Source organism: Vulpes vulpes, unplaced genomic scaffold, assembly GCF_048418805.1.
Source record: "Vulpes vulpes isolate BD-2025 unplaced genomic scaffold, VulVul3 Bu000000635, whole genome shotgun sequence".
Classification (NCBI taxonomy): domain Eukaryota; kingdom Metazoa; phylum Chordata; class Mammalia; order Carnivora; family Canidae; genus Vulpes; species Vulpes vulpes.
Genome location: NW_027325670.1, coordinates 344799 through 370599, shown reverse-complemented (window position 1 = coordinate 370599; position 25801 = coordinate 344799). Strand labels below are relative to the sequence as shown.

Here is a 25801-nt window from a genome sequence, read left to right as displayed (position 1 = left end):
CACATATCCGAGATCCCAATGCCACATCCTTTGATTAATTCTGTTAAAATTCTATACAGATATAAGCAGGCACTTGGTGTTTTTACACGTTGGTCCCATCAGTTATGAGGAGGACCAATAACTATTCTCACATTCCCTTAGCAAAAACAATACTTTAATGCAAACATTTATAAGCATGTGAACCCACCAAAATTTGCTATTTCTTAATTACCTTACTGTCGGTCTGATCTCCAAGCTGGACTTTAAGAAGCTGAGGGGGCTTCCTTCTACCTGTCATTGCACCTAAGTGTTCAACTAAGGAAGTTTTTCCACATCCTATTGGTCCTTCCAACAACACAGCATTCTGAGAAGCCACTGCCATAGCCAGTGTCTGAAGATTTTTGCAGATTGAATCAACCAGCACATAAGATCTAAAGGCCAGCTCCTGTTCACGAGAAGAACTCCTATTACTAGCCTAAGGAAGCAAGGGAAAAATAAAAGGCATGTTAACAGTCTTTCCTCCAAAGTGCACAGATTAATTTCTACAACAATGCTTTCCCTAACCTTTACATAAACCTCTAATTAGTAGTACTAGAACTATAATAACAACAGGTATGTTATCCAAAATAAGGATCTTTTTCCTTTTGGCAGGATTTAAGGAAAATCTCCCACCAAAGTCTGAGAAGCCAAAAAAGTTGACACACAAAAGATAGGGGCAAACTTCATCTCATGACTGCATTTTTGTTTTCCTTCCTCTTATACCACATTCTAGGACTTCGTATCTTTTTTTTCTTTTTTTTTAATTAAGATTTTATTTATTTATTCATGAGAGACACAGATTGAGAGAGAGAGAGAGAGAGAGAGAGAGGCAGAGACACAGGCCGAGGGAGAAGCAGGCTCCATGCAGGAAGCCTGACGCCGAACTCGATCCCGGAACTCGATCCCGGGACTCCAGGATCACACCCTGGACCCAAGGCAGGCGCTAAACCGCTTAGGGATCCCCTAAGACTTCATATCTAAAATCAAGAATGCACACAACATATTTATCAATCAGGGAAAAGGATACTTTGTATTATAAAATTATTGTATTTTTTCAGGTATAATAAAGAATAATGGCTTTTTTAAAAGTTCTTTTCTGGGATCCCTGGGTGGCGCAGCGGGTTGGCGCCTGCCTTTGGCCCAGGGCGCGATCCCGGAGACCCGGGATCGAATCCCACGTCGGGCTCCCGGTGCGTGGAGCCTGCTTCTCCCTCTGCCTGTGTCTCTGCCTCTCTCTCTATCTCTCTGTGACTATCATAAATAAATAAAAATTAAAAAATAAATAAATAAATAAATAAATAAAAGTTCTTTTCTTTTATATGTATATACTGAAATATTTAGGCATGAAATGATGTGCTATCTGGAAGTTGCTTCAAATAACACCGTTTGGGGAAAGTGTGCAGAACTATAAATAAAATGTAACTGATAATTTATAATTACTGAGGCTAAGTGATGGGTACATGGGGATTCATTATACCACTGTTTCTACTTTGAAATATATTTGACGTTTTCCATTAACAAAAAATAAAAATAATAGTAATAATTCTCTCAGTATGTTTAATGTGTATAGAGTTTTAATTCTGCAAAATGAAAAAGTTCTGGAGTTTGTTTACAAAACAAGATGAGTATATTTAACATCACTGATGTGTACACTTAAAACTGTTTAAGACGTTTGGGATGCCTGGCTGGCTCAGTCAATAGAGCATGTGACTCTTGATCTCAGGGTTTAAAGTTGGAGTCTCACATTGGGGGTAGAGTTTATTTACATAAAAAAAAAAAGTTTAAAATGGTAAATGTTTTGTTTTACTGCGTTGAAAAAATTTTCAAATAATAATGTACCTAATATAACATAAGGAAAAAGATCCCTTGGGAAGGTGGAATTTTTAAGAATTTTTTTAAGGAATAAAAACTTCTCAAACATGGCTAGTTCCCTATAGATACGTGAGAATAAAATGAGATTCAAGGCTGGAAGTTTGTTTGCTTTTTATTTTTTTATTTTTTTTTTGTTTGTTTGTTTGCTTTTTAAATTCTATTTATTTGAAAGAAAAGAGAGCATGAGCAGGGGAAGGGTCAGAGGGACAAGCAGATGTCCCACTGAGCACAGAGCTGGACACAGGGCTGGATCCTAGGACCCTGAGATCCTGACCTGAGCCAAAGTCAAATGTTTAACCACTTAACTGACTGAGCCCACCCAGGTGCCCCAGGACTGGAGTTCTTGAACTCTCTGCAGGGCTATTACTCTGTTATTAAGCAGGCAGGCTGGGACATAGCACCATTTTGTGCTTCTGCCCCAGTGCCTTGTCACTGCTACTCAACATCAGGCCCATCCCAACTAGAATCCTTCCCTATGTTAAAATTCTAATGCTCCAAACCTAATCCATATTAGGAGAATGGTTGGGGTTGGGAGGATCTTAGTGACTAGAGGAAAACACACGGGCCGCTAGAAATGCTGCTATCCTCATGCTGCTTACATAGATATATTCAGTTTATGAATAATCATTGAGCTGTACATTTCAGATGTGCATTTTTAAATGTATATTAAGCTTTTTTAATATTTTTAAGGTTATTTATTTGAAGTAATCTCTACACCCAACATGGGGCTCAAACTCACAACCCCAAAAATAAAGAGCCAGAAGCTCTTCTGACTGAGCCAGCAAGGTGCCCCCATTATGCTTCTTTTCTTTAAATTGTACTGCCCAATGGACAAACCAATGATTCAAGGAATGACAAGGGCTTTTTCCAAAAAGAAAACGGTGAATCTGACCATCACACAAAGTGACAACTGACTAAAGACTACTAGGGAAAACAGACTGGCTCCCAACAGTTTCAGATTATAGAGCTAGATTATAATCTATAAATCTTTCAAAAGCATGGGTCTGGAGACACATTCTTGAAAAGAAACTCATTTCATATGGCAGGGGATGTTCACTATACTTACTAGCCTCCCACACAATGAGTAAAAATAATGTCATGACATAAAGAGGCTGCTGGGAGTTATACTTGAGCCTAGCCCTGTCTCTCCCAAAGAGCAACCCAAAGGTCTCCAGACTAATCATTCTGCCTTTGTTTCATATAAATATGTTACCACAGCATGAACTACCCAACATCACACAGAGAATAAATGGAAGAGCTTTGCTGAAGTTAAAAGCATCATATAGGCATCATTAGAGTTTCTAATTTAACATCAAATAGAGACAAAGGAAATATCAAAGAGAGCCCTGGGTAACTTTTTCTTAATCTCTTCTGAGTACTTCTGTAAATGGAACAGCAATTTGGCAAACTTAATTTGACTCACACTTTTAACACAGGGCCCAGCCAAAGAAAAAAGCACACTGAGTGTTTAAGAGGGGGGAAAAAGACACCCTACTGATGCCAACATACCTGCTCTCCAGGGACTGGTGGCTGCCCAGGCAGCACCACACCACAGACAGCAGTCACTCTGGAAGAGAGGTCAGCTGAAAAAAGATGTCCCTGTAAGTACTGCAGCTCCTTCTCATTACGCCAAAGGGAGGTTTCTGGATTAGCCAAAACCAGGGCCTTCTCCAAGTCCTGCAGCTGGGCCTCTTCTAGTAACCTGAGGAAAATGAGGAACTCATCAGTTACTTTAATACACAGCAAAGCCACATGAACATCTCTAAGAATCCTCCTTCTTACCTCAACCTGAAATGAATCAGTTCCTCACTATTAAAAATCTTCTTAAGGAATGATAACTTGTGCTCTTCATTCATACAAGTGACCAAAGCAAGACAATTGGCTGTGTACCTGGAGAAAATTAAAGTATATAAACTCAGAACAAGCAGCTAATTCTCAAGAATAAAGAAAATTTGCTAGCCAACTAAATACTAAAAAAAGAAATTCTAGGGGCGCCTGGCTGGTTCAGTTGGTAAAGCATGCAACTCTTAATCTCTAGATGGTAAGTTCAAGCCCCACACTGGGCATAGAGATTACTAAAATAAATAAATGAAGGAGGGATCCCTGGGTGGCGCAGCGGTTCGGCGCCTGCCTTTGGCCCAGGGCACGATCCTGGAGACTCGGGATCGAATCCCACATCGGGCTCCCGGTGCATGGAGCCTGCTTCTCCCTCTGCCTGTGTCTCTGCCTCTCTCTCTGTGACTATCATAAATAAATAAAAAATTAATTAAAATAAATAAATAAATAAATAAATAAATAAATAAATAAATAAATAAAGGAAGGAAGGAAGGAAGGAAGGAAGGAAGGAAGGAATGAATAAACTTAAAAAAAAAAAAGAGAGAGGGACGCCTGGGTGGCTCAGCAGTTGAGCATCTGCCTTCTGCTCGGGCATGATCCCAGAGTCCTGGGATCAAGTCCCACATCAGGCTCCCTGCATGGAGCCTGCTTCTCCCTCTGCCTGTGTCTCTGCTTTTCCCTCTCTGTGTCTCTCATGAATAAATAAATAAATAAAATCTTTAAAAACTGATAATAATAATTATATAAAGAAAAAGAAAAAAAGCTCAGTCAGTTCTGCCTTCTGCTCAGGTCATGATCCTGGAGGTCCTGGAATCAGCCCCTGCTGGGCTTCAGCAGGGAGCCTGCTTCTCCCTCTGCCCCTCCCCCCCAGGTGCTCCCTGGCTCTCTCTTGTCCTCTCTCAAATAAATAAATAAAAACCTTAAAAAAAAAAAAAAAAAGAAAAAGAAATCTTATAGAATTGATATATTATAATTAAGAGTACAAAATACAGGGATCCCTGGGTGGCGCAGCGGTTTAGCGCCTGCCTTTGGCCCAGGGCGCGATCCTGGAGACCTGGGATCGAATCCCACGTCGGGCTTCCGGTGCATGGAGCCTGCTTCTCTCTCTGCCTGTGTCTCTGCCTCTTTCTCTCTCTCTCTCTCGCTCTGTGACTATCATAAATAAATAAAAATTAAAAAAAAAAAAAAGAGTACAAAATACAAATCAGGCATGATGAATTCATTTGACAGAACCTGAAAAAGGTGCACTCCACTAGTATCATCTCATTTTCCATGTAAGAGATACATGATTAAGGAAAGGCAGTAAGAACCCCAAAGGCACCAGAATAAAAATAACACATTTTACATAGCTTCCTTTCCCTCCTGACGCACAGAACTCTACACTCCCTCTACCATCCCCACACTTGAAACGTGAGAAAAGTCCAACAGCTACAGACCAGCGGACCAAGGTGTCATGGCTTCTGAGGAGAGGGACACACACACTCCAGTCCCAGAGCTCCCGAAACACAGACTGGTCTTGTTGCAGAAACTTGTAAGCTGCTTCCATTAGGTCCCGGAGCTTCATCCGCCTGCGTCCATAGCGGACTGGATTAGCATCTGAACTCTCTAGGAAGAGTCTCTGAAAGACTGGAGAAGTATCCTTGAAATACCTCAGGGCAAACCTTCAGAAAGAGAGAGATTATTTTCATTTGTTAGTGAGGATATCAAAGCATAAATTTCTACTTTGAGACAGGACAGCAGAATATAACAGCAATTTCCAAGGGTCTGAAAACAGATACGAATACTGAAGCTACCTAGTCCTAGACAGTATCCTGTTTAACTAGGACCATGGCATGATATGCCTAAGAAAATACAAAAATCAAAAGTACTTACCCCAAGTGTTTTCTACTGAAAATACACTCATTTTCAACAAACACTTACTGACCTCACACTAGAAGCCAGACACTGTGTTAACTACAAGGGGTACAAAACCAAGGAGATACTTTCCTTGAAGAGCTTGAATCTAGCAAGGAAGATAGTAATTTACAGAAACAACAAGAGGCACAAAGGAAAAAGATTCAACTAAATCTGGGGGAGTCCAAAAGAGATGCCTTGGTTGCATCTGAAGAGATGAACAGACTTGCACGAAACATGGACGGCGGCTAAGATTGTGAGAGGGACAAAAACTTCAGACGAGGTGCCTGGGTGGCTCAGCCAACTATGTGTCCAATACTTGGTTCGAGCTCAACTCATGATCTCAGAGTCATGAGATTGAGCCCTGCATGAGGCTCCATGCTCAGTGCTCAGCAGAGTCTGCTTGAGATTTTCCTTCTTCCTCTCCCTCCCCTTCTGCCCTTCCCTGCACTCTTGAGCTCACACAGTCTCTCTCTCAAATAAATAAAATCTTAGGGAAAAAAAAAAAAAAAGCTTCACATTGAATTTCTTTACATAATCTTAATGTTAATCCCCTATCAGAGGCAATTTGCAAATATTTTCTCCCAATCTGTAGGCTGTCTCTACATCCTTGTTTCCTTTGCTGTGTAGCAGCTTTTTAGTTTGATGTTCCATTTGTCTACTTTTGCTTTTGTTGCTTGTGCTTTTGGTGTCACAAAAAAAAGATAAAATCACTGCCAAATCTAGTATTATGAAGCAATCAATCTCTTCCATCAGCCTGTTCCTGAGTTGCATCCTTTTATAATAACTTGGTGAACTAGTAGTCAGTAACAGAATCCTCAGGAACCTACTGGGGATGCGACAGAGCAGGGGCAACAGCCATTTGAATCTGTTTTCCAGAGCAACTTGTATTGAAGCACCAAGGAAGTATACCCCAGACTCCTAGCTCAAGAAATCCCCAAATATACAACTGTAATTGGGAAATAATGAGAATTCAGGAGATGGTTGGGAAAGCTTGGGACTTCCACAAGCAAGCCAACAAACAGGAATAGGGACTTGGTAAATTAACACGTGATATTCTGAAGGCGACTGGATAAAGGAGACTTAGAAGATTCAAATGGGGCTCAGAAGAGACCTGGCAGAGTAAGAAAAAGAAAAGAAATTTGGGAGAAAACACACCAAAACTATTATTAATAAGTTATCCCTAAAAAGTAGGATTTCAGGGTGAAGACTTCTGCTTTTGGCAATTCTTATTATTACTTAATACATTATTACTTAAATATACTACTTTTGTAAAAATAAGACATTTTTTTCTTCACAAGTATACTGTCAGACTAATTCTTCAGGGGAAAGAGGCTGGTATTCCACTAGCTCAGAGGCAGCTAATGTTGGCAGCACATGTGGGACTAGGTGGACAGTAACAAGTATGCAAGCATGGCAGCCCGGGTGGCTCAGTGGTTTAGCGCCGCCTTCAGCCCAGGGCGTGACTCTGGAGACCTGGGATCGAGTCCCACATCGGGCTCCCTGCATGGAGCCTGCTTCTCCCTCTCCCTGTGTCTCTGCCTCTCCCTCTCTCTGTGTGTCTCATAAATAAATAAATAAAATCTTAAAAAAAAAAAAAAAAAAAAAAAGTATGCAAACAGAAAAGCAGTAACCAAATGGTCAACCTGACCCAGGAGGTCTTTGAGGAAGATGGGGGAAATGAGCAGAGTGTACTGGCAATGATCCTCCATCTGTGCAGCAACGGGGAGAAGAGAACAGTGATCCAATCTAAGCACACAAAAGGGAGTTTGGTCAATACTCTCTTCCAAACTTATTTGACTACAGTAGCACCCTTTACTCTTGAGACCCATCATTTTCAAGGAGTGCTCTAAAATTCTGGTCTAAACAATGACAGATGAACCAATAAAGTAAAGCATTTTTAGCCAGAGAATAACAACATTAGTTTTTTCCCTAAAGAATATTCAAAGACTAAGGAGAAGAGAAGGTCTCTTTCCTGTAGTATGATAAAGAGTCATAAGGTTCCAAAATGCATGTTCAAAAATGCAACATGGAATATCACCCAGTTAAACATCTAATCTTGGACAAGCCACTTGGGCAACTCATCAGTCCTCCTACCATCTAGAAATAAGACCTGTGATCCAGTTCTGGCCCTGACACTTAGGACAATTTAGTTAACCTCTCTAAAGACTTAAAATAAGAGTAATAGTGCCTGAAGATGTTTTAATATAAAGATTAAAGAACGCCTGACTGGCTCAGTCAGAAGAGCATATGACTCTTGATTTCGGGGTTGTGAGTTCAAACCCCACAGTGAATGTAGAAAGAAAAAGAATAAACAAAGAAACTTAAAAAAAAAAAAAAAAACAGGAAACAGTCCACCACTAAATGCAAATCAAAAAATAAAAAGAATAAAAAGATAACATATAGCTACATACTTAAATGCCATATAATCCTGTATAAAAATTACTAAAACACCACCATTGGGGATCCCTGGGTGGCTCAGCGGTTTGGCGCCTGCCTTTGGCCCAGGGCACGATCCTGGAGTCCCGGGATCGAGTCCCGCGTCGGGCTCCCGGCATGGAGCCTGCTTCTCCTCCCTTTGCCTGTGTCTCTGCCTTTCTCTCTGTGTCTCTCATGAATAAATAAATAAAATCTTAAAAAAAAAAAAAAAAAAAGTTCTCTTTTCTCAATTAAAAAAACTCTTAACACTCACTTTACTGCCCCTTTGACAATTCCACACAAAAGATACTTTACTATTAATTTAAAAGGCAAAGGTAGATAGTGTGGTATGAAGCAATAGACCCCAGCTATTTGGGAGGATGAGGCAGGACTGTAGTTCTGGTCTGTAGTGCACTATGCTGATCTGGTGTCCATGATAAATTTGGCATCAATATGGTGACCTCCCAGAAGTGGAGGACCACCAGGCTGTCTAGGGAGGGCTGAACCAGCCCAGCATGGAAACAGAGCTGGTCAAAAGAAAATCACATTAGAATCCAGTTCTAATACCACTTCTTACCATACTGCTTCGGATAGATTGTTATAAAGTTAGAACGGACACCAGAACTCTTCTGACTCCTGCAGCTGCTCTAGCAAGCAAAAAATAGCATACATCTGAAGTGAATGCTGGAAGAGCTTCAACTAAAACTCATTTAAATCAGGGCACTCGGGTGGCTCAGTTAGTTAAGCCTGTCCGCCTTCAGCTCAGGTCATGACCCTGCACTGGGCTTCCTGCTCGTGGGGAACCTGCTTCTCCCTCGCCCTCTGCCTGCACTCTACCTACTCTCTATCACATAAATAAATAAAATTATTTTAAAAAATAATAAAATAAAACTCATTTAAATCACCTTATATGGATGTCTCACCAAATGATACAATCCTTGAAGATAGGGAACCTATCTTGGCCATTTTGCCAGACCTGTCTTGATGGCCAAGATTTAAAAGAACCTAGTAAATGGTCACTAAACTAAGCTAGATAAAGGGATTCCACTGTGATCATTTTTATAAAATAGTACCATCTATATTTCTTCTTTCTTATATTTCCCTTCTCCTCAACTCACTCCTTCTTTACATCCCAAGTTCTACTATCTCAAGGAGAAATGTGAAGAAAAAACGGTTACTCACGGAAGGATGTCAGGATGGTTACAGATGAGTTTGCTCATTGACACACAGAGCCTTTCGTGTAAATCATGGTTGACTTGGCCTCCAGCTTTAATGGCCTCAGCATTCCTTTCCAGCAAATCCAAAAGAAGAGGGCGTAGCTGGCGACCAACCAGCACAGTACAGTCTTTATCCAGAAGTAATTGTGCTAAGGTATTCAGGATACACTGGCGATCTTGAGGTGTCCACACCTGAGAGAAAGGCAAAACAAAGTCTATGTGAATGCTACTCATTTGCACTGCTACAGAAGAGCAAAAAGTCCTAGCTTGGAATTAAAACATCCAATTTCCAGATTTCATAAATGAGTTTACCTTATAAAACACAGTGAAGGTTTTTGTAATAGACGATTACAGTGAATTTAATGTAAAAGGCTGTTACAAAGAAGTTTCAGTCCACTGGGGTTTTAGCAAAAGGACTGATACCTGAATTCCATGTAAAATGCTACACAGCTTCCCTGAAAAATAATCTGTTTCATGGTCTCAGAACTTCCCAGAAATTCCAATGTTTCCCCCAGCTCCTTTGCTCTTGAAGGAAAACAGAAATTGCATGGGTTTGGGCACCAACCTTGCAGTTATTATGTAAAACTGTCAACTGTCAACTGTCAAAACTGTCAACTCTCTTGAGGTAAGGATAGAGAATTGATTAGAAATCAATTCCTCAAAATGAATGAGGACAGCCTTATGAAGGCTTCAGCCTCGAAGAAATAAAACAGATCCAAAGGAGACAGCCATACTTTGATATGAAAGATGAAATAGACCACAAAATTCTAGTGCCTGGATTCAGAATGTCCATAAGACTAACAAAGAAAACTGAAAAAGTGTGTGAAAAGTCTCATGTTGCTAGTGTGCATGGAGGCCTATACAACCCTTGTGGCCAACAATGAGATTGTGGGTTTAAACTGTTTAAGGGTCATAACCTCTGACCCAGCAAATCCAATGCTATGAATTTATCCCAAGGAGTTTCATACTAAGGAGTTTCATTTTTACATCAGATGTAAAAATTTAACAGTTTTCCAAAATTATCTCTCAGAAAAAGGTCACCTTACACTTAAGCTCTTAAAAGAACTTCCAAAATATACAGCATTGGGATCCCTGGGTGGCGCAGCGGTTTGGCGCCTGCCTTTGGCCCAGGGCGCGATCCTGGAGACTCGGGATCGAATCCCACGTCGGGTTCCCGGTGCATGGAGCCTGCTTCTCCCTCTGCCTGTGTCTCTGCCTCTCTCTCTCTCTCTGTGACTATAATACATAAATAATAAATAAAAAAAAATTTAAAAAAAAAAAAAAAAACAAAAAAAAAAAACAAAATATACAGCATTGACTTATAAAACTAATTCTGAACAAAGCACTGATTGGAGGAAGATGTTACATTGAAACAATTTCCATCAATATTAGTCCTGCAAGGACATTTAACAGATTTGGTCATGATTCACAGGAGCATGATATGACATTTTTGATTGCTGAATGTCCCTATAAACAAGTCCACAAAAAATATCACTTAAAAAGTATACAGTAGGGATGCCTGGGTGACTCAGTCAGTTAAGCATCTAACTCTTGATTTCGGCTCAGGTTATGATTTCAGGGTTGTGATCGAGCCTTGCCTCTGGCTCCATAATGGGCGCACAGCCTGCTTAAGATGCTCTGTCATGGGACGCCTGGGTGGCTCAGCAGTTGAGTGTCTGCCTTCGGCTCAGGGTGTGATCCTCAGTCAAGGGATCCAGTCCCACATCGGGATCCCTGCAAGTAGTCTGCTTCTCCCTCTGCCTGTGTCTCTGCCTCTCTCTCTGTGTCTCTCATGAATAAATAAAATCTTAAAAAAAAAAAAAAGATTCTGTCTTCCTCTGCCCCTCCTCCCACCTCAAAAATATAAATAAATAAATAAATAAATAAATAAATAAATAAATAAATAAATAAATAAATAAATAGTATTCACTAACTAGTTACAAAGTGAAGAAAAAGAAACTTCCTCTACAAAATGAATGAAAGAAACTGTAACTCTCCAGGACATGTTCTACAAATGGATACTTGCAGGTTGGGGAAAAAACCTCCAGAGAGAGTATCATTTCATGAGCTTTATCTTCAAAAGGTAATATGGAAGTGCCTGGGTGGCTCAGTGACTGGGTGACTGCTGATTTTGGCTCAGGTCATGATTTCAGGGTCTCAGGATCGAGCTCTGCATCAGGCTCCACACTCAGCAGAGTCTAGCTGAGATTCTCTGTTTTTCTTCTCCCTATGCCCCTCCTTCCTGCTCATTCATGAGCGTGCTCTCTCTAAAATAAATAAACAAAATCTTAAAAAAAAAAAAAAAAAAAAGTAACCTGGAAAACTGTGTTAGAAGAAATAGATAGCCTTTTTTAAAAAGTAAACTCTAAGCCCAACATAGGGCTTAAACTCCTGACCCCAAGATCTAGAGTCCCATCCTCTGGGGCACCTGGGTGGCTTAGTCAGTTAAGTGTCTCTTCGGCTCCAGTCATGATCTCAGGGTCCTGGGATGGAGCCCCGTGTAACACTCCCTGGTCAGCAGGGAGTCTGCTTCTCCCTCTCCCTTTATGCTCGTCCTCTCAAATAAATAAAATATTTAAAGATAAAAATAATTTAAAAAAACAATAGAAAGAGTCAGTAGTGCTCTACCAACTGAGCCAGCTAGGTGCCCTCAAACATTTAGCTTTTCAAAAACCAACTTCAATCCATCAATCTTTTTTGACATATACTCTACATATAATAAAATGCACCCATTTATAGTTTGATAAGTTTTGACATATATACAGACCCATGCAATCACCACCCAATAAAAGTATCAAACCCAAAGTTCCCTTATGTTTCTTGGCAGTCAATCTTCTCACCAATAATATGATTTTACGACCACAGATGAGATATGCCTAGTCTAGAACTTTATGTAAATTTAATCAGGGCATGCCTGGGTGGCTCAGCGGTTGAGCGTCTTTGCCTTGGCTCAGGATGTGATCCCAGAGTTCTGGATGAAGTTCCACATCGGGCTCCCCACAGGGAGCCTGCTTCTCCTCCCTCTATGTCTCTGCCTCTCTCTGTGCCTCTCATGAATAAATAAATAATCTAAAATAAATGAATGAATTTAATCATGCAGTATGTGCTCTTTTCTGTCCAAGTTCTGTTGTTCAGTATAATGCTTTTGACAATCATTCGTGTAAATAAATGCTTCAATAGTTTATTCCATTTTGTTACTACTTTTTCACTGTCTGAATAAACCACAACTTTTTTATCTATTTGCATGTTGATAGATAGCTTCACTGCTTCACTGTTTCCAACTATCATCCAAAAAGCTACTATGGGAGCACCTACTTCAGTGACTTAGTGGGTTAAGTGTCTGACTTGATTTTGGCTCAGGTCATGGTCTCACAATTTTAAGATCAAGCCAGGCATTGGCTCCCTTCTGGGTGTGGAGTCTGCCTAAGTTTCTCCTTCCCTCTGCTCCTCTCCCTCCTCTAACCAAACCCCTTAAAAAAAAAAAAAAAAAAAAAAAAAAAAAAAAAAGCTACTATGAACATTTAGGTACATATATTCAATGCTTTCTTTTTTTGTACCAGTTGTAATATATCTTACATTACCTAAGAGTGAGATTGCTAGGTCATATACCTATATGCTTAATTTGAATGTAAATTTTAATTTAACTTAAAAAAATTTTTAAAGATTTTATTTATTTGAGAGAGAGCGTGTGCACAAACACAAAGCTGGAGAAGAGGCGGGGTGGGGGGGCGAGGAGCAGAGAGTAGAGGGAAAGCAGATTTTTTTTTTTAAGATTTATTCATTCATAGAGACACAGAGAGAGAATGAGAGACAGAGACACAGGCAGGAGAAGCAGGCTCCATGCAGAGAACCCGACGCGGGACTCGATCCGGAGTCTCCAGGATCATGCCCTGGGCTGCAGGCGGCGCTAAACCGCTGCGCCACCGGGGCTGCCCGGAAAGCAGATTTCTTGTTGAGGGCAGCGCGGGTGGCTCAGCAGTTTAGCGCTGCCTTCGGCCCAGGGCCTGATCCTGGAGACCCGGGATCGAGTCCTGATTCCGGCTCCCTGCATGGAGCCTGCTTCTCCCTCTGCCTCTGCCTCTCTCTGTGTCTCTCATGAATAAATAAAATCTTTAAAAAAAAGAAAAATTTCTTGTTGAGCACAGAGCCGGATGGGGCTCGATCCCAGGACCCTGAGATCATGATCTGAGCTGAACTCAAGACACTTTTTTTTTTTTTAAGATTTTATTTATTTACTCATGAGAGGTCTCAGAGTCCTGGAATCAAGCTCCCTGTGGAGTTGCCTGGTCAGTGGGGAGTCTGCTTCTCTCTCTCCCCCTCCCTCCTGTCTGTGCTCTCCTCTTACTGTCTCTCTCTCTCTCAAGTAAATAAAATCTTAAAAAAAAAAAAAAAAAAGTCACATGATCTATCAACTAAGCCAGCCAGGCACCCCTCAACATTTAACTTTAAAACAAGTTGGGAGGCAGCCCCTGTGGTGCAGCAGTTTAGCACCGCCTGCAGCCTGGGGTGTGATCCTGGAGACCCGGGATCAAGTCCCACGTCAGGTTCCCTGCATGGAGCCTGCTTCTCCCTCTGCCTGTGTCTCTGCCTCTGTGTGTGTGTGTGTGTGTCTATGAGTAAATAAATAAAATCTTTTAAAAAATAAAAATAAAAAAATAAAATAAAACAAGTTGGGGATCCCTGGGTGGCTCAGTGGTTTGGTGCCTGTGTCTCTCATGAATAAATAAAATCTATTTTTTTAATAAATAAAATCTTTAAAAAAAAAAAAAAAAAAACTTTAAAACAAGTATTTGTACCAGTGTACACCCACCAGCAATGCCTGAGACCTCTAGCCGCCAGGTAACTTCACCAACATATAGTATTGTCAGTTATAATTTTAGTCATTCTAGTGGAGTGAGAGTGGTAGCTGGTGCTTTTATCTGCATTTCCTTGATGCCAAAGATGTTGAGAATTTTTTCAAGTGTTTAGTAGCCATACGTTTATCAACTGTTGTGATGTTTGTTCAATCTTTTATCCATTTTCTTAAAGATTTTATTTATTTATTCATGAGAGAGAGAGAGAGGCAGAGACACAGGAGAGGGAGAAGCAGGCTCCATGTAGGGAGCCTGACGTGGGACTCAATCCCAGGTCTCCAGGATCAGGCCTTGGGCTGATGGTGGTGCTAAACCGCTGAGCCACCCGGGCTGCCCTCTTTTATCCATTTTTAAATTTGGCTGTTCACATATATTCAATGCTTTGAAAATGTTATGAATTTCCTTCCAATTACTCCTCTAGCTGCATTCCACAATTTGTTTAAATTATCATTCAATTCAAAATGCTTTCACAGGGGCACCTGGGTGGCTCAGCAGGTTAAGTAAGCATCTGCCTTCGGCTCAAATCATGATCTCAAGAGTCCTGAGATCCAGTCTCATGTACTTCTGGCTTCCTGCTTGGCAGAGGAAGTCTGCTTCTCCCTCTTCTTCTGCCCCTTCCCACAGCTCATGCATGCATGCACATGCACATGTACTCTCTCTCAAGTAAATAAAATCTTCAAAAAAATACTTTCTGATTCTACCAGTGATTTTCCTTCAACCATCTTTAATTTTGTTTTTTGTTTTTAATTCCTAACATTCAGGGTTTTTTTTCCCTAATTTAATTCCATTGGGGGGCAGCCCGGGTGGCTCAGCAGTTTAGCGTCGCCTTCAGCCCAGGGCATGATCCTGGAGACCTGGGATCGGGTCCCGTCAGGCTTCCTGCATGGGGCCTGCTTCTCCCTGTCTGTGTCTCTGCCTCTCTCTGTGTCTCTCATGAATAAGTACATAAAATCTTAAAAAAAAAAAAAAAAAAAAAAAAAATCCATTGGGATCACTGAATATCTCACGTATGACTTTAATTCTCCTAAATTTATTAAGACTTATTTAATGGCTCAGAGTATGCTCTATCTTGGTGAATGTTCCAGATGAGCAGAACATGTATTCCACAGTTACTGGGCACAGCATTCTATAAATGTCAATTAGATAAGGTTTACTGACAGTGGGTCTTCCACATGCTTAGTGATTTTCTGTATTTCTTCAATTACTCAGGACAGGATATTAAGTCCCCGATTATAATTGTGAATTTGTCTATTTTTCCTCCTCTGTCACTTTTTGACTCATGTATTTTGATCTTCTGTTATTAGGTGTACAAATATTTAAAATTTATTCCTTAAATTCACACTGTGAGGCTAACACATGCATTATAACATATTTGGCAACACTCCTGGCCTCTAAATAGTACATGCTAGAAGCAACCCCACCAGCAGTTGTGACAACCAAAAATGTCTCCAGATTTGCCCTTGGGGGCAAAATTACCCCAGTTGAGAATCACTAGGCTGGATTTAAAAATATCTGAAACAAAAAATGGAAATAAAGCTGACAGAAAAAAAAAAAAAAAATTCTTTTAAAAGCTTTTGTTTTGGGGGCACCCGGCTGGCTCAGCTAGAAGAGTATGAGACTCCTGATCATGAGTTTGAGCCCCACACAGGATATAAGGACTCAATAAACTTTCTCTTAAGAAACTTTTAAATTTAAAATTAAAAAAAAAAAAACCCTCACATACCATTTTAGAAAGCTGGATATTTATTCTAGAGACAATAGGGAGCTTTTATACAAAATACTTAGAGTCAGATGACTTATTAATTATAAGTATATTAAACAATCAGAATAGGTAGATAGATAAAAACAGTAAGTTAGTGGTTGCCTGGGGGGATGTGAGAAAGCACAGTGATGGGGGTAGGGCGGTGATAGCTAAAAGGTATGGGTGCTTCTTTTTGAAATAATGAAAGTGTCAGGGCTTCTGGCTTGCACAGTTGAAAGAGCATGCAACTTTTGTTCTCAGGGTCATGAGTTTGAGCCTCACATTGGGTATAGAGATTACTTAAAGAAAAAAATTTTTTTTTTGAAAATGGGGACGCCTAGGTGGCTCAGCTGTTGAGCGTCTGCCTTTGGCTCAGGGCGTGATCACAGGTCCGGGGACTTGATCTCCCACATAGGGCTCCCCGTGTGGAGCCTGCTTCTCCCTCTGTCTCTACCTCTTTGTGTGTCTCTCATGGATAAATAAAATCTTAAAAAAAAAAAAAGGGACACCTGGGTGGCTTAGCAGCTGAGAATCTGCCTTCAGCTCAGGACGTGATCCTGGAATCTGGAGATTGAATCCCACATCGGGCTTCCTGCGTGGAACCTGCTTCTCCCTCTGCCTGTCTCTCTCTATATCTCTGTGTGTGTGTCTCTCATGAATAAATACAATATTTTTTAAAATAAAATTTTAAAAAAAATCTTAAAGAAAAGAAAAAGGATGAAAATAAACCTGAGCCAAAGCCAAGAGTGGGACACTTAACAGACTGAGCCACCCAGACAGACACCCCATGATTTTTAATAGTACATTTTTCTTAAAAGCCCTTGGAACGTCCTGTGAGGAGAATGATAAAAGTGTCTTTTGTTGTATTAAGGAGGTGAATTTTATGAGGTTTTCAAAGTTAAGTTCTAGGCCCAACGTGGCCCACCATCCCAAGATCAAGAGTTGCATGCTCTACCAACTTATGCCAGCCAGGTGCCCCACAAGTGAATTCTGGAAAGTACCCAAGGGCTGGTTGTCTAGAGAACCAACCAAATCATTAGTGTTGGACTTTCAGTCATACACCCATCTCCACCTCAGGCCAGGGCTGGATATAGTTCCAACACCAATGGCTAAAGATTTCATCAGTCATACCTAAGTAACAAAGCCACCTCAAAAACCCAAAAGGACTTGGTCGGGATGGCTTCCAAGTTGGTGAAGACATGGATATGTGGAGAAAGTGCCACCTCTGGAGAGGGCATGGAAGCTCTGCACTCCTTCTCACATACCCTGTCCTATGCATCTCTTCCACCTAGCAGTTGCTGAATCTGCTTCTCTCTCTGTCTCTTATGAATAAATAAATGAAATCTTTTTTTAAAAAATTCTTATTTCAGATCCCAATAGCAATGAGAATCCTCTTTCAAAGGTTATTGCTTTCCAATAAAAATGGTTTTGTTTCCAAAAATAGGAGAAATACAGACTGGCAACACAATCAACTCTTCTGAGTGAAAAATCTTAAAATTATTACTGAAAATGGCTCAAGGAACAAACCTGAGAAGACATCTCAGGACAGAATTTAACAATGTGAAGCAAAGAAAAGGGAAAAGCAAAGGTGTTCAAATCTCCTTAATTCAAATGAACTTTTTTTTTTTTTTAAGATTTTATTTATTTATTCATGAGAGACACAGACGAGAGAGAGGCAGAGACAGGCAGAGGGAGAAGAGGCTCCAGGCAGGGAGCCCGACGCAGGACTCGATCCCGGGTCTCCAGGATCACGCCCTGGGCTGCAGGCGGTGCTAAACCGCTGAGCCACCAGGGCTGCCCCCTCAACTGAACTTTCTAGTAGCTTTCGGATCCAATACTATTTCAAATACAATCTCAGATGGGATCCCTGGGTGGTGCAGCGATTTAGCGCCTGCCTTTGGCCCAGGGCGCGATCCTGGAGACCCCGGATCGAATCCCACGTCGGGCTCCCGGTGCATGGAGCCTGCTTCTCCCTCTGCCTGTGTCTCTGCCTCTGTCTCTCTCTCTCTGTGACTATCATAAATAAATAAAAAAAATTACAAATACAATCTCAGAATCCACATGAGTGGTTCTCACACTTACGTGTATCAGATTCTCCAAAACTTTATCTCCTAAAGACTACAAACCCTTTCCCCACCCTCCTCCCAATACATAAACACCAATTTTACATTTTACAACAGCAGTGAGGAAACATCATCAATCTCCTGTTGCTGGTTCATGATCCCCGGAATGAGAACCTGTGCTTTGAATTCTAAAGCCCACTTACAGAAAAACACCTCTAGCGACAATACATAACATAGTAACATAACATAATTCAGGAGCCTGTGACGAAAAGCTCAGCTCACGCGAACGGATTCTCTCTTCCTTAGTCCAACCCATCAAAACTCGGTTCTCTTTCTACAGCTCACCATTTGATCAGGGATTCCCCTTCACTGGGTCTCAGGAGCCAGAAATTCCAGGCTATCTTGACTCCTCCGTCCCTTAACTTTACACTTTCCATTTGTTGTCACCAAACAGAAACGCCTCTCGTGTCAATTCTCTGCTGCTCCAGACCCAAAATACTCCCGTTACTCCCTAAGCAATGCCATGTGTATGTGTACAACGCATGAATGACTTAAGTTAGATACTGGAGTTAGAAGGAAAAAAAAAAAAAAAACCCACATTTTCTACTCTCAAGAAGCTCCAAGATATTGGGGGTGGGGAACCTTAAAAAAAGGAAATTAAAATGCAACGTGAAAAAAAAATGCATGATAAAGGTCCTCCACTCAGACAGCAGGGAGTCCAGAGAAGGCTCTTAAAAGGCCAAACACCCACTTCCTAGAAGACTCTAATTCACCTCCTAACGCATATGGTCAATGTCGTCACAGTTCGTACTCGCTGTCTTGCTTCGTCCTTCGGCTGTTTTCTGTGTTGACCGACTGTCTCCAAAAACAGACGCTGTAGTTAGTCCGCTGCGGGCAGAGACCGTCACGGATGTCTCCGTGTCCTCACAGAAGCGCACGGCTGCCTCCCGTGAAGCAGGAACGCAGTCAATACGTGTCTGCGGGCCCGAACTACGGGATGGGACGCGGAGGGGGAACAACAAGAAGTCACCCCGACTGACGGGGGTGGCTCAGACTCGGCACACTTAAGGGACACACGTGTCGAACGGGCTGAGATCCAACCCCAATCGCAGGGAAAACCACCCACGTCTCCTTCGGGAGGCCGTGTCTGCCACAGAGCGCTCGGCGGCTGCAGGGAGCGGAAGGGTCTCTCGGGTGAGCACAAAAGGCTTCTTCCAATGTCCTCAGACGCGCGCGGACGTCCCCGCCCCTGGCCAGCCCTGGGGAGGGGGCCTGGAGGGCACAACGCCGAACCTCCGTACCGCGAGCGTAGTGCGTCTCGCTCAGGGCCGCGGGGCGCGCGCCACGGGGGCGACAGGGTCCCGGCCCGGCGATTCCCCTCCCCCTCCCCCTCCCCCTCCCCCTGCTTTTACCTGTTTGGCCAAGAACCTGCCCAGTTCGCTACGGCTCTTCTCGTTCTTGGCAGCGAGTAAGCGCAGCGGGGCAGCCGCCACCTCCAGGAAAAGGTGCTCCATGTCCGCAGGCCCTGCTGCCCCCGGCGGCCCCCAGCGCTCCCTACGTAGCGCTCGGAGCACCCCCCGAGCCGCGGAGGTCGCGCGCGGCAAGCGCCAGCAACTACGCCCCCGGGGAGAGCCGAAGCGGCAGCCCCGCAGACGCCGGGAGAACCGCAGCACACGTGGGGGGAGCACGCGGCGCCCTGCGTCATCAGCCCGCGACCGCGACCGCGACCGCAAAGGCAGGGCAGCCCCAGCCCCAGCCCCGCCCCCTCGGCGGCGGAAACGGCGAGAGTCACCCCCGCGCCACTTCCGGGAGGGAAACTGGGGCCGACAGCTCTTGCGGTCCGGGTCCCGAGGGTACCGTGATGGGAGGTCTCAGAGACCACGTGCGGCGGGACCGCGCGATCGGAGGTTCCGCTGGGCCCGAAGCGGGGGAGCCCTCGGCCCACCGTGTCTCCCTCCGATGGAAGTTTCTCGCACACGAGCACAGCCCTTGCGACATTCTTAATATATATATATATATATATAATATTGGAATATTTGTATATGATATGTATATTGGAAATAAGTGTTCAGTTAGGGAATATTTAATGAAACTGGTGTATACATCATAGAATACCCAGAGGCCGTTGAAGAGCGGAACAGAAGGGCGCAGGAAAGCTCACTTATGTGAGGTTCAAGAGCAAGCCGAGATAATGACAGAGTCGAGCTAACGGTTGCCTTCGGGAGTGTTGACAGCCCAGGGTCCTGAGGGAACACGGTGCGGGGATGGAGGCTTCACGGTCTTCCTCTCGCTGGACTGTATTTTCTCTCCACACGCAATTCCCAGCCATCCTTATGCACTTGACTATCCATTCATTCATTCAAACTAAACTTAAATCACCAACAGTTATGAAATTAGAAAGTACTGGAGCCATGATAGTAGGAATTTCGTTATCGAATAGAGATTTTTGGAAAATGCATAAAGTAAGTTTCATTAAACTATTAACATTTTCTTGAATATTCCAAAAATTTGAACGAAATGGGTGGGTTCATTTCACTTACATAAAATAGTCCAATAGCTATAAACATCAGAACTCCTGAAATGGATTTTACACAATCAATTCAACTTTGGTGGTTAAGAATGAAATTTATTACTATTGTTAAGTCATGTTTTTCATTGACTGAATAATGTCATTTTTAAAATCGTAACCACTGCACAAAGAGTAGCTTCCGTATTCGAGCATCATGGAAGGTCCTTCCTATAGTATACAAAAGAAGGATACGTCAAAGAGACACAGAAGCACTTTCCATAATATAACTCAAATAGTGGCTAATGTCTTTGAATTTTAATTAGGATCACCTGGAGTCTCCTATCTAATTTTGTGAGAATCCCAACCAGTCCAAGCTTTATGCAAACCCTGGGGCCTACTGTTCTTCCAGTCATCATTGGCTCTGAGCTCCTGCTTCTGTAGGAAAGGCCTCTCTCTTCTCTCAATTACAACAATTGACCCAGGAGAAGACCAAGATGAGAAAGACACTTGCTTTCTTTGATTTTACCCAGACTCCTTAATATCAGATATTGGCCTGTGCTGGGGCACGCCTACATACCTGTGGTTTCAGATTTTAAAGCACAGCAATACAAGCTACCTGATTATCAAGGGTTCTAGACTCATTTGTTTCTTCTGAATTGCTTTATAAAGAGTTTAATGAAAAAAAAAAATGACAGAAAAAATGATTATATATTCTTCTAAAAGTTGAAATCTAACATAAGTATAATCAGGAGCTTCAAAACACCTCTCACACTCTCTTCATCGTATTTATATAACATCACATGTAATAATCTGACCATAAGTAAAACTCTAAAAGTTTATTTGTTCCTGTTGTTCCTCAGCCAAGTATCCTCTTCTTCTCTAAAAAGTTCATAAAGAACCATAGAAACCCTCAGATTTACCTTTGGGTTTCATGAATTCATTCAAAGTTTGAGATTGCATATATGGTTAAGGGTCAAAGAACTGGTTGATATAAACTAATTAATCAGGTTTCTATAAACTAATTAAGGAGCACAGATCTCCATGGGATCACAATAAATTTATTAACTAACATGTCTGTATAATTTGTGTTATAATTTGCATACATTCCATCATGACTCTGAGCTGTAACTCTCTTCATTTTCCTAGATGATCAAACTTAGTTTTGAAAAGATGTTGCATATCTTAACCAAGGATTTTCAGTAAGAAAATGCTGGAGGAATTTAAATCAAATGCACCGATGCCAAACACATCACTTTTCCCACCATATTAAATATTGGCCCAAATCCCATACCCACTGATGAATAAATCCTTAAAACAAAATGACACCCTTTACCTTCAGGAGTCACTACTAGTTTACCCTGTTCCATTGCAAAAGTACTGAAAATTTAATTTGTCCTTACACCTGGAAGAAATATTTTCAGCCCAGTAATGCCTATTGCCTCTTCAAAGGCAAATTATCAAAGGTTCATCAAATATCTTAGCTCAAGTCTTTAACTGGACTCATGAAGGCATTAGTTTCTAATGCTATACAATAATAGTTTGTTGACAGACACCAAATATTCAGAAATTATTAACAATCTCAGATAACTAAAAAAAGACTCTTAGCAGGTATAAACATCTGCATATATTTAAACATTCCAATATTAAAAATAATTTGTAACATTTATCTTTAGTGATGGAATATTAATAATAGATTTTTTTTTTTTTGCTAACAAGTTGAACGACAAACTTCAAAGATCTTTAACATTTGGAGGAGACCTGAGTTCATTTAGTCAAACTTTTTATCCAATGTGAGTCCCTAACAGATATTCATTTACATTCTCCTTAATTCTAATAACTAAAGATTCCTCTTTCTTTCTTTGAATTTTTGGGCAGCTCTGATTTTTACTTTTGTTTTATTGTTGTCAGGCAATGTTGACAGTACATAGCCTTTCCAACTTTTTCATACCCTAGTATCCTAGGATTGTCATATCTTAGTTTCATGTACGAGTCAGAAAAATAATAATATATTTTGGGCATCTATGGAAAGGCAATGAATGAAGCTGGCAGCAAAAGGCCCACCCAACCCCATCCAAGGTTGCAGCCATCAGATACCACTCCATTTACAGGCAGCGCTGGTATATTTCTGTGCTGCCACCCACTGGTCAAAAAGTCTGCGACTGATCATTGTTACTGAATTTCCTGAAGAGACAGAAAAAAGTACTTACTCGTACTTTTTGGTACTTTTCAAAATCTGTCATTTGTCAGCGTCAATTAAGAGCAATTCTTGCACGTTTAAAAATTTCCACATTTTGAATCTATCCTCAAGGTAGATTTGCAATAAAACTGGTCATTAACCTTAGCGATATAAACCTTAAGTCTGACTCTTTAGGACGTTCCCAATATTTCAAGAGTTAGTTAAGGCACTGAGTTATTCCTTTTTCAGTTTAAAGTTGCTTAATTTTGAAACGAAGAATCATGTCTGATACAAAACTGAAACTTGCCACCCCCAAATTTTGATCCTTTATCCTAATTCTCTTCTCAGTTGAGTAATACCTAACTAATAGAGGTTTTCTCCTTCTCCATAACAAATATTTCAAGGCAGCTCTTCCCATCCTCCTTCCCATTCTACCCTATCACAACAATCCAAAAACCAAACATCAACAGCTCCTTCACCTGACACATAACTTTTAGCTTCTAGACCCTTCACAGGCATTGGTATACTGTCCCAGGAATGCTGGGGCTTACAACAACTTATGTTGAGGAGCTTATTTTGTCTATTCCATAAACACGCTGCTAAATATTTTAAAATATAGTATTTAAAATTTATTCTCTTTTTTTAAAAGATTCTATTTATTTATTCATGAGAGACACACAGAGAGAAAGAGAGAGACAGAGACATAGGCAGAGGGAGAAGCAGGCTCCATGCAGGGAGCCTGATGTGGGACTCAATCCCGGGACTCCAGGATCACGCCCTGGGCCAAAGGCAGGCGCTAAACCTCTGAGCCACCCGGGCATCCCTAAAATTTATTCTCAATCTGCTATAGAATGGTTTGGCATGTGTTATTAGGCTCTGGCTTAGCAGTTCATTTAAAAAAGCTGCCACAGTCCATGAGGGTAACTGCAATACAAAGGACATACAAGAACAAGGATGTGAAGAAATTGGAACCCTAACAGGTGCAGGCTCTTTGAAAAACAATTTGGCGGCTCCTTAGAATGGTAAACCTAGAGTTATTATATGACCTAGCATTTCCATCCCTAGGTATTTACCCAAGTGAAATAAAAACACAAAAATAGATACAGCTAGTCATAGCAACAGTATTCCCAATAACCAAAAAGCAGAAACAACATCAAAGGTCACCAATAGACGAACAGATAAATGAAATGAGACACATCCATACAATGGGATATCACCTGGAAATAAAAAGGAATGAAATAATGATGTATACTGCAACAAGGATGAACCTTGAAACATGGTAAGCGAAAGAAGTTATTCACAAAAGACACTACATTTATTTATGATTTTGTTTATGTGAAATGGCCAGAATGGAAAAATCTATAGAGACAGAAAGTAGATTAGTTGCCTTCCAGGGCTGTGAGGTTTGGGGGAAATGCAGAATGACTCTTTATGGGCACAGTATTTCTTTCTGAAGGGACAAAATATTTCAAAATTAGGTTGTGGGTATGGCTGCACATCTCTGAATATACTGAAAACCACTGAAATGGTTGAACTGTACAGCACATGAATTCTATTTCAACAAGCTGATTTTTATTTTTATTTTTTAAATAATTTTAGTTTCTTTTAAAAGATTTTATTTATTCATTCATGAGAGACATAGAGACATAGAAAGAGGGAGAGAGAGGGAGAGAGAGAGAGAGAGAGGCAGAGACACAGGCAGAGGGAGAAGCAGGCTCCATGCAGGGAGCCCGACATGGGACTTGATCCCGGGACTCCAGGATCCCACCCTGGGCTGAAGATGGCGCCAAACCGCTGAGCCACCGGGGCTACCCAACAGGCTGATTTTTAGAGTAACTTCAGCATGTATAGAATCACATGACTTAGAAGATTAAGATAGGAATGGTCTAAGATAGGAATGTCTCTGCCTCCCTCTCTCTCTCTCTCTCTTTCTTTCTCTTTCTCTCTCTCATGAATAAATAAATAAATCTTAAAAAAAAAAAACTACAACAGTCATTTATCTTGGTCATCAATCTCCAAACATCAGTGGGAACCAACTGTCTTTGCTCCATATGGCATCATTTGGGGCTACTTGTCTGGGGGCCATCAATGGCTCAAATGGCAAGTTGATGCTGGTGTCAGATGGGAGTTCAGATGGTGCTATCTGCCCAGAGACTGAGCGTCTCTCCACATAACCACCTTCACTTTATGTGGCTGGTTTCTAAGAATGAGTATGGAAAAAACCAGATAAGAAGATAACACTGTCTGTCATACCCAAGCCTCAAAAGTCATATGATGTCATTTCCTCCACAGGCTCAAGCCCAAGTAAGGAAGGCAGAATTACAGAATCCACCTATTAACAGGGAAGTGTCACACTCGCATCAGAAGAAAGAAGGTCACAAGAAATTGGAAATAACACTGTGGCCACTTCTCTACAATACAACCTGCCACAGTGACTATCAGGGTAAATATGTTGCTAAAATTCACCCATTACAATTCATCATGGAGAAATGTTTACACTACGTCCACATTTCTAACAAAAACAACCTGTTCACTTCCTGCGTTGACATGAAAGTATATTTAGATACTGTTTTAGTGGAGTAGCTTTCGTTAACAGGCTGTTTTAAGACACTGTCTTCACTTTGTAAAGCTTTCTCGTAGAAAATGCTGCTAAATAAACTCTCAAATGACCTAGAGACATAATAAAGGATTTGCTACAAAAGCACTTAGAATTATCCAACAGAAATCTTTATAACATTTTTATATGAAGACTCTATTTCCTGTGACATGTTAGTAAGGCTGTAATTATTCTTTTATACACTTATGGAGAAGTAAGTTGTGTGTCCAGAAACTTCCATGTAAATATGCTCAAGATCTATCTTCTGCTAATATATAAAAAAAGCTAACTATAGCAAAAACACCACCATATAAAACACATACGGCACCCACCATTAAACAAATGTACAAATGAACAGCAACTACAGCAACTATGGATTTTACTTCAAAATCCATAATAATTTGATTTTTAACATTACAATATTAAAAGTACAAATCACCAAGTACAAATACGTGAAAAAAATCTCCCAAACACAAAGCAAATCCACTTGTAATCACCAAGTACAAATACGTGAAAAAAATCTCCCAAACACAAAGGAAATCCAAGATAAGCAAGTAATGATAAGTACATGGTTGAACTGCTGTAGACTCTGGAGAAAAGTATATTTTC

General features: G+C 41.2%; 1 protein-coding gene across 3 annotated transcripts in view; it reads right to left on the bottom strand.

Moving 5' to 3' along the window:
• Positions 1–19695, bottom strand: part of LOC140596454 (midasin-like) — a 168044-nt gene extending 148349 nt beyond the window's left edge. For 2 of the 3 annotated variants that reach the window (XM_072745085.1, XM_072745086.1), the window contains exons 1-7: positions 19324–19676; positions 10301–10490; positions 9220–9446; positions 5163–5387; positions 3673–3780; positions 3400–3592; positions 212–454 (exon numbers count right to left, since the gene is read on the bottom strand). In XM_072745085.1, coding sequence (XP_072601186.1) covers positions 212–454; positions 3400–3592; positions 3673–3780; positions 5163–5387; positions 9220–9446; positions 10301–10490; positions 19324–19616 — 1479 coding nt within the window. In that variant the 5' untranslated portion in view covers positions 19617–19676. Of the gene's footprint in view, positions 1–211; positions 455–3399; positions 3593–3672; positions 3781–5162; positions 5388–9219; positions 9447–10300; positions 10491–19323 lie in introns of all 3 variants that reach the window. The other variant, XM_072745087.1, reaches the window with a different exon arrangement.
• Between the last annotated feature and the right edge of the window lie 6106 nt (positions 19696–25801).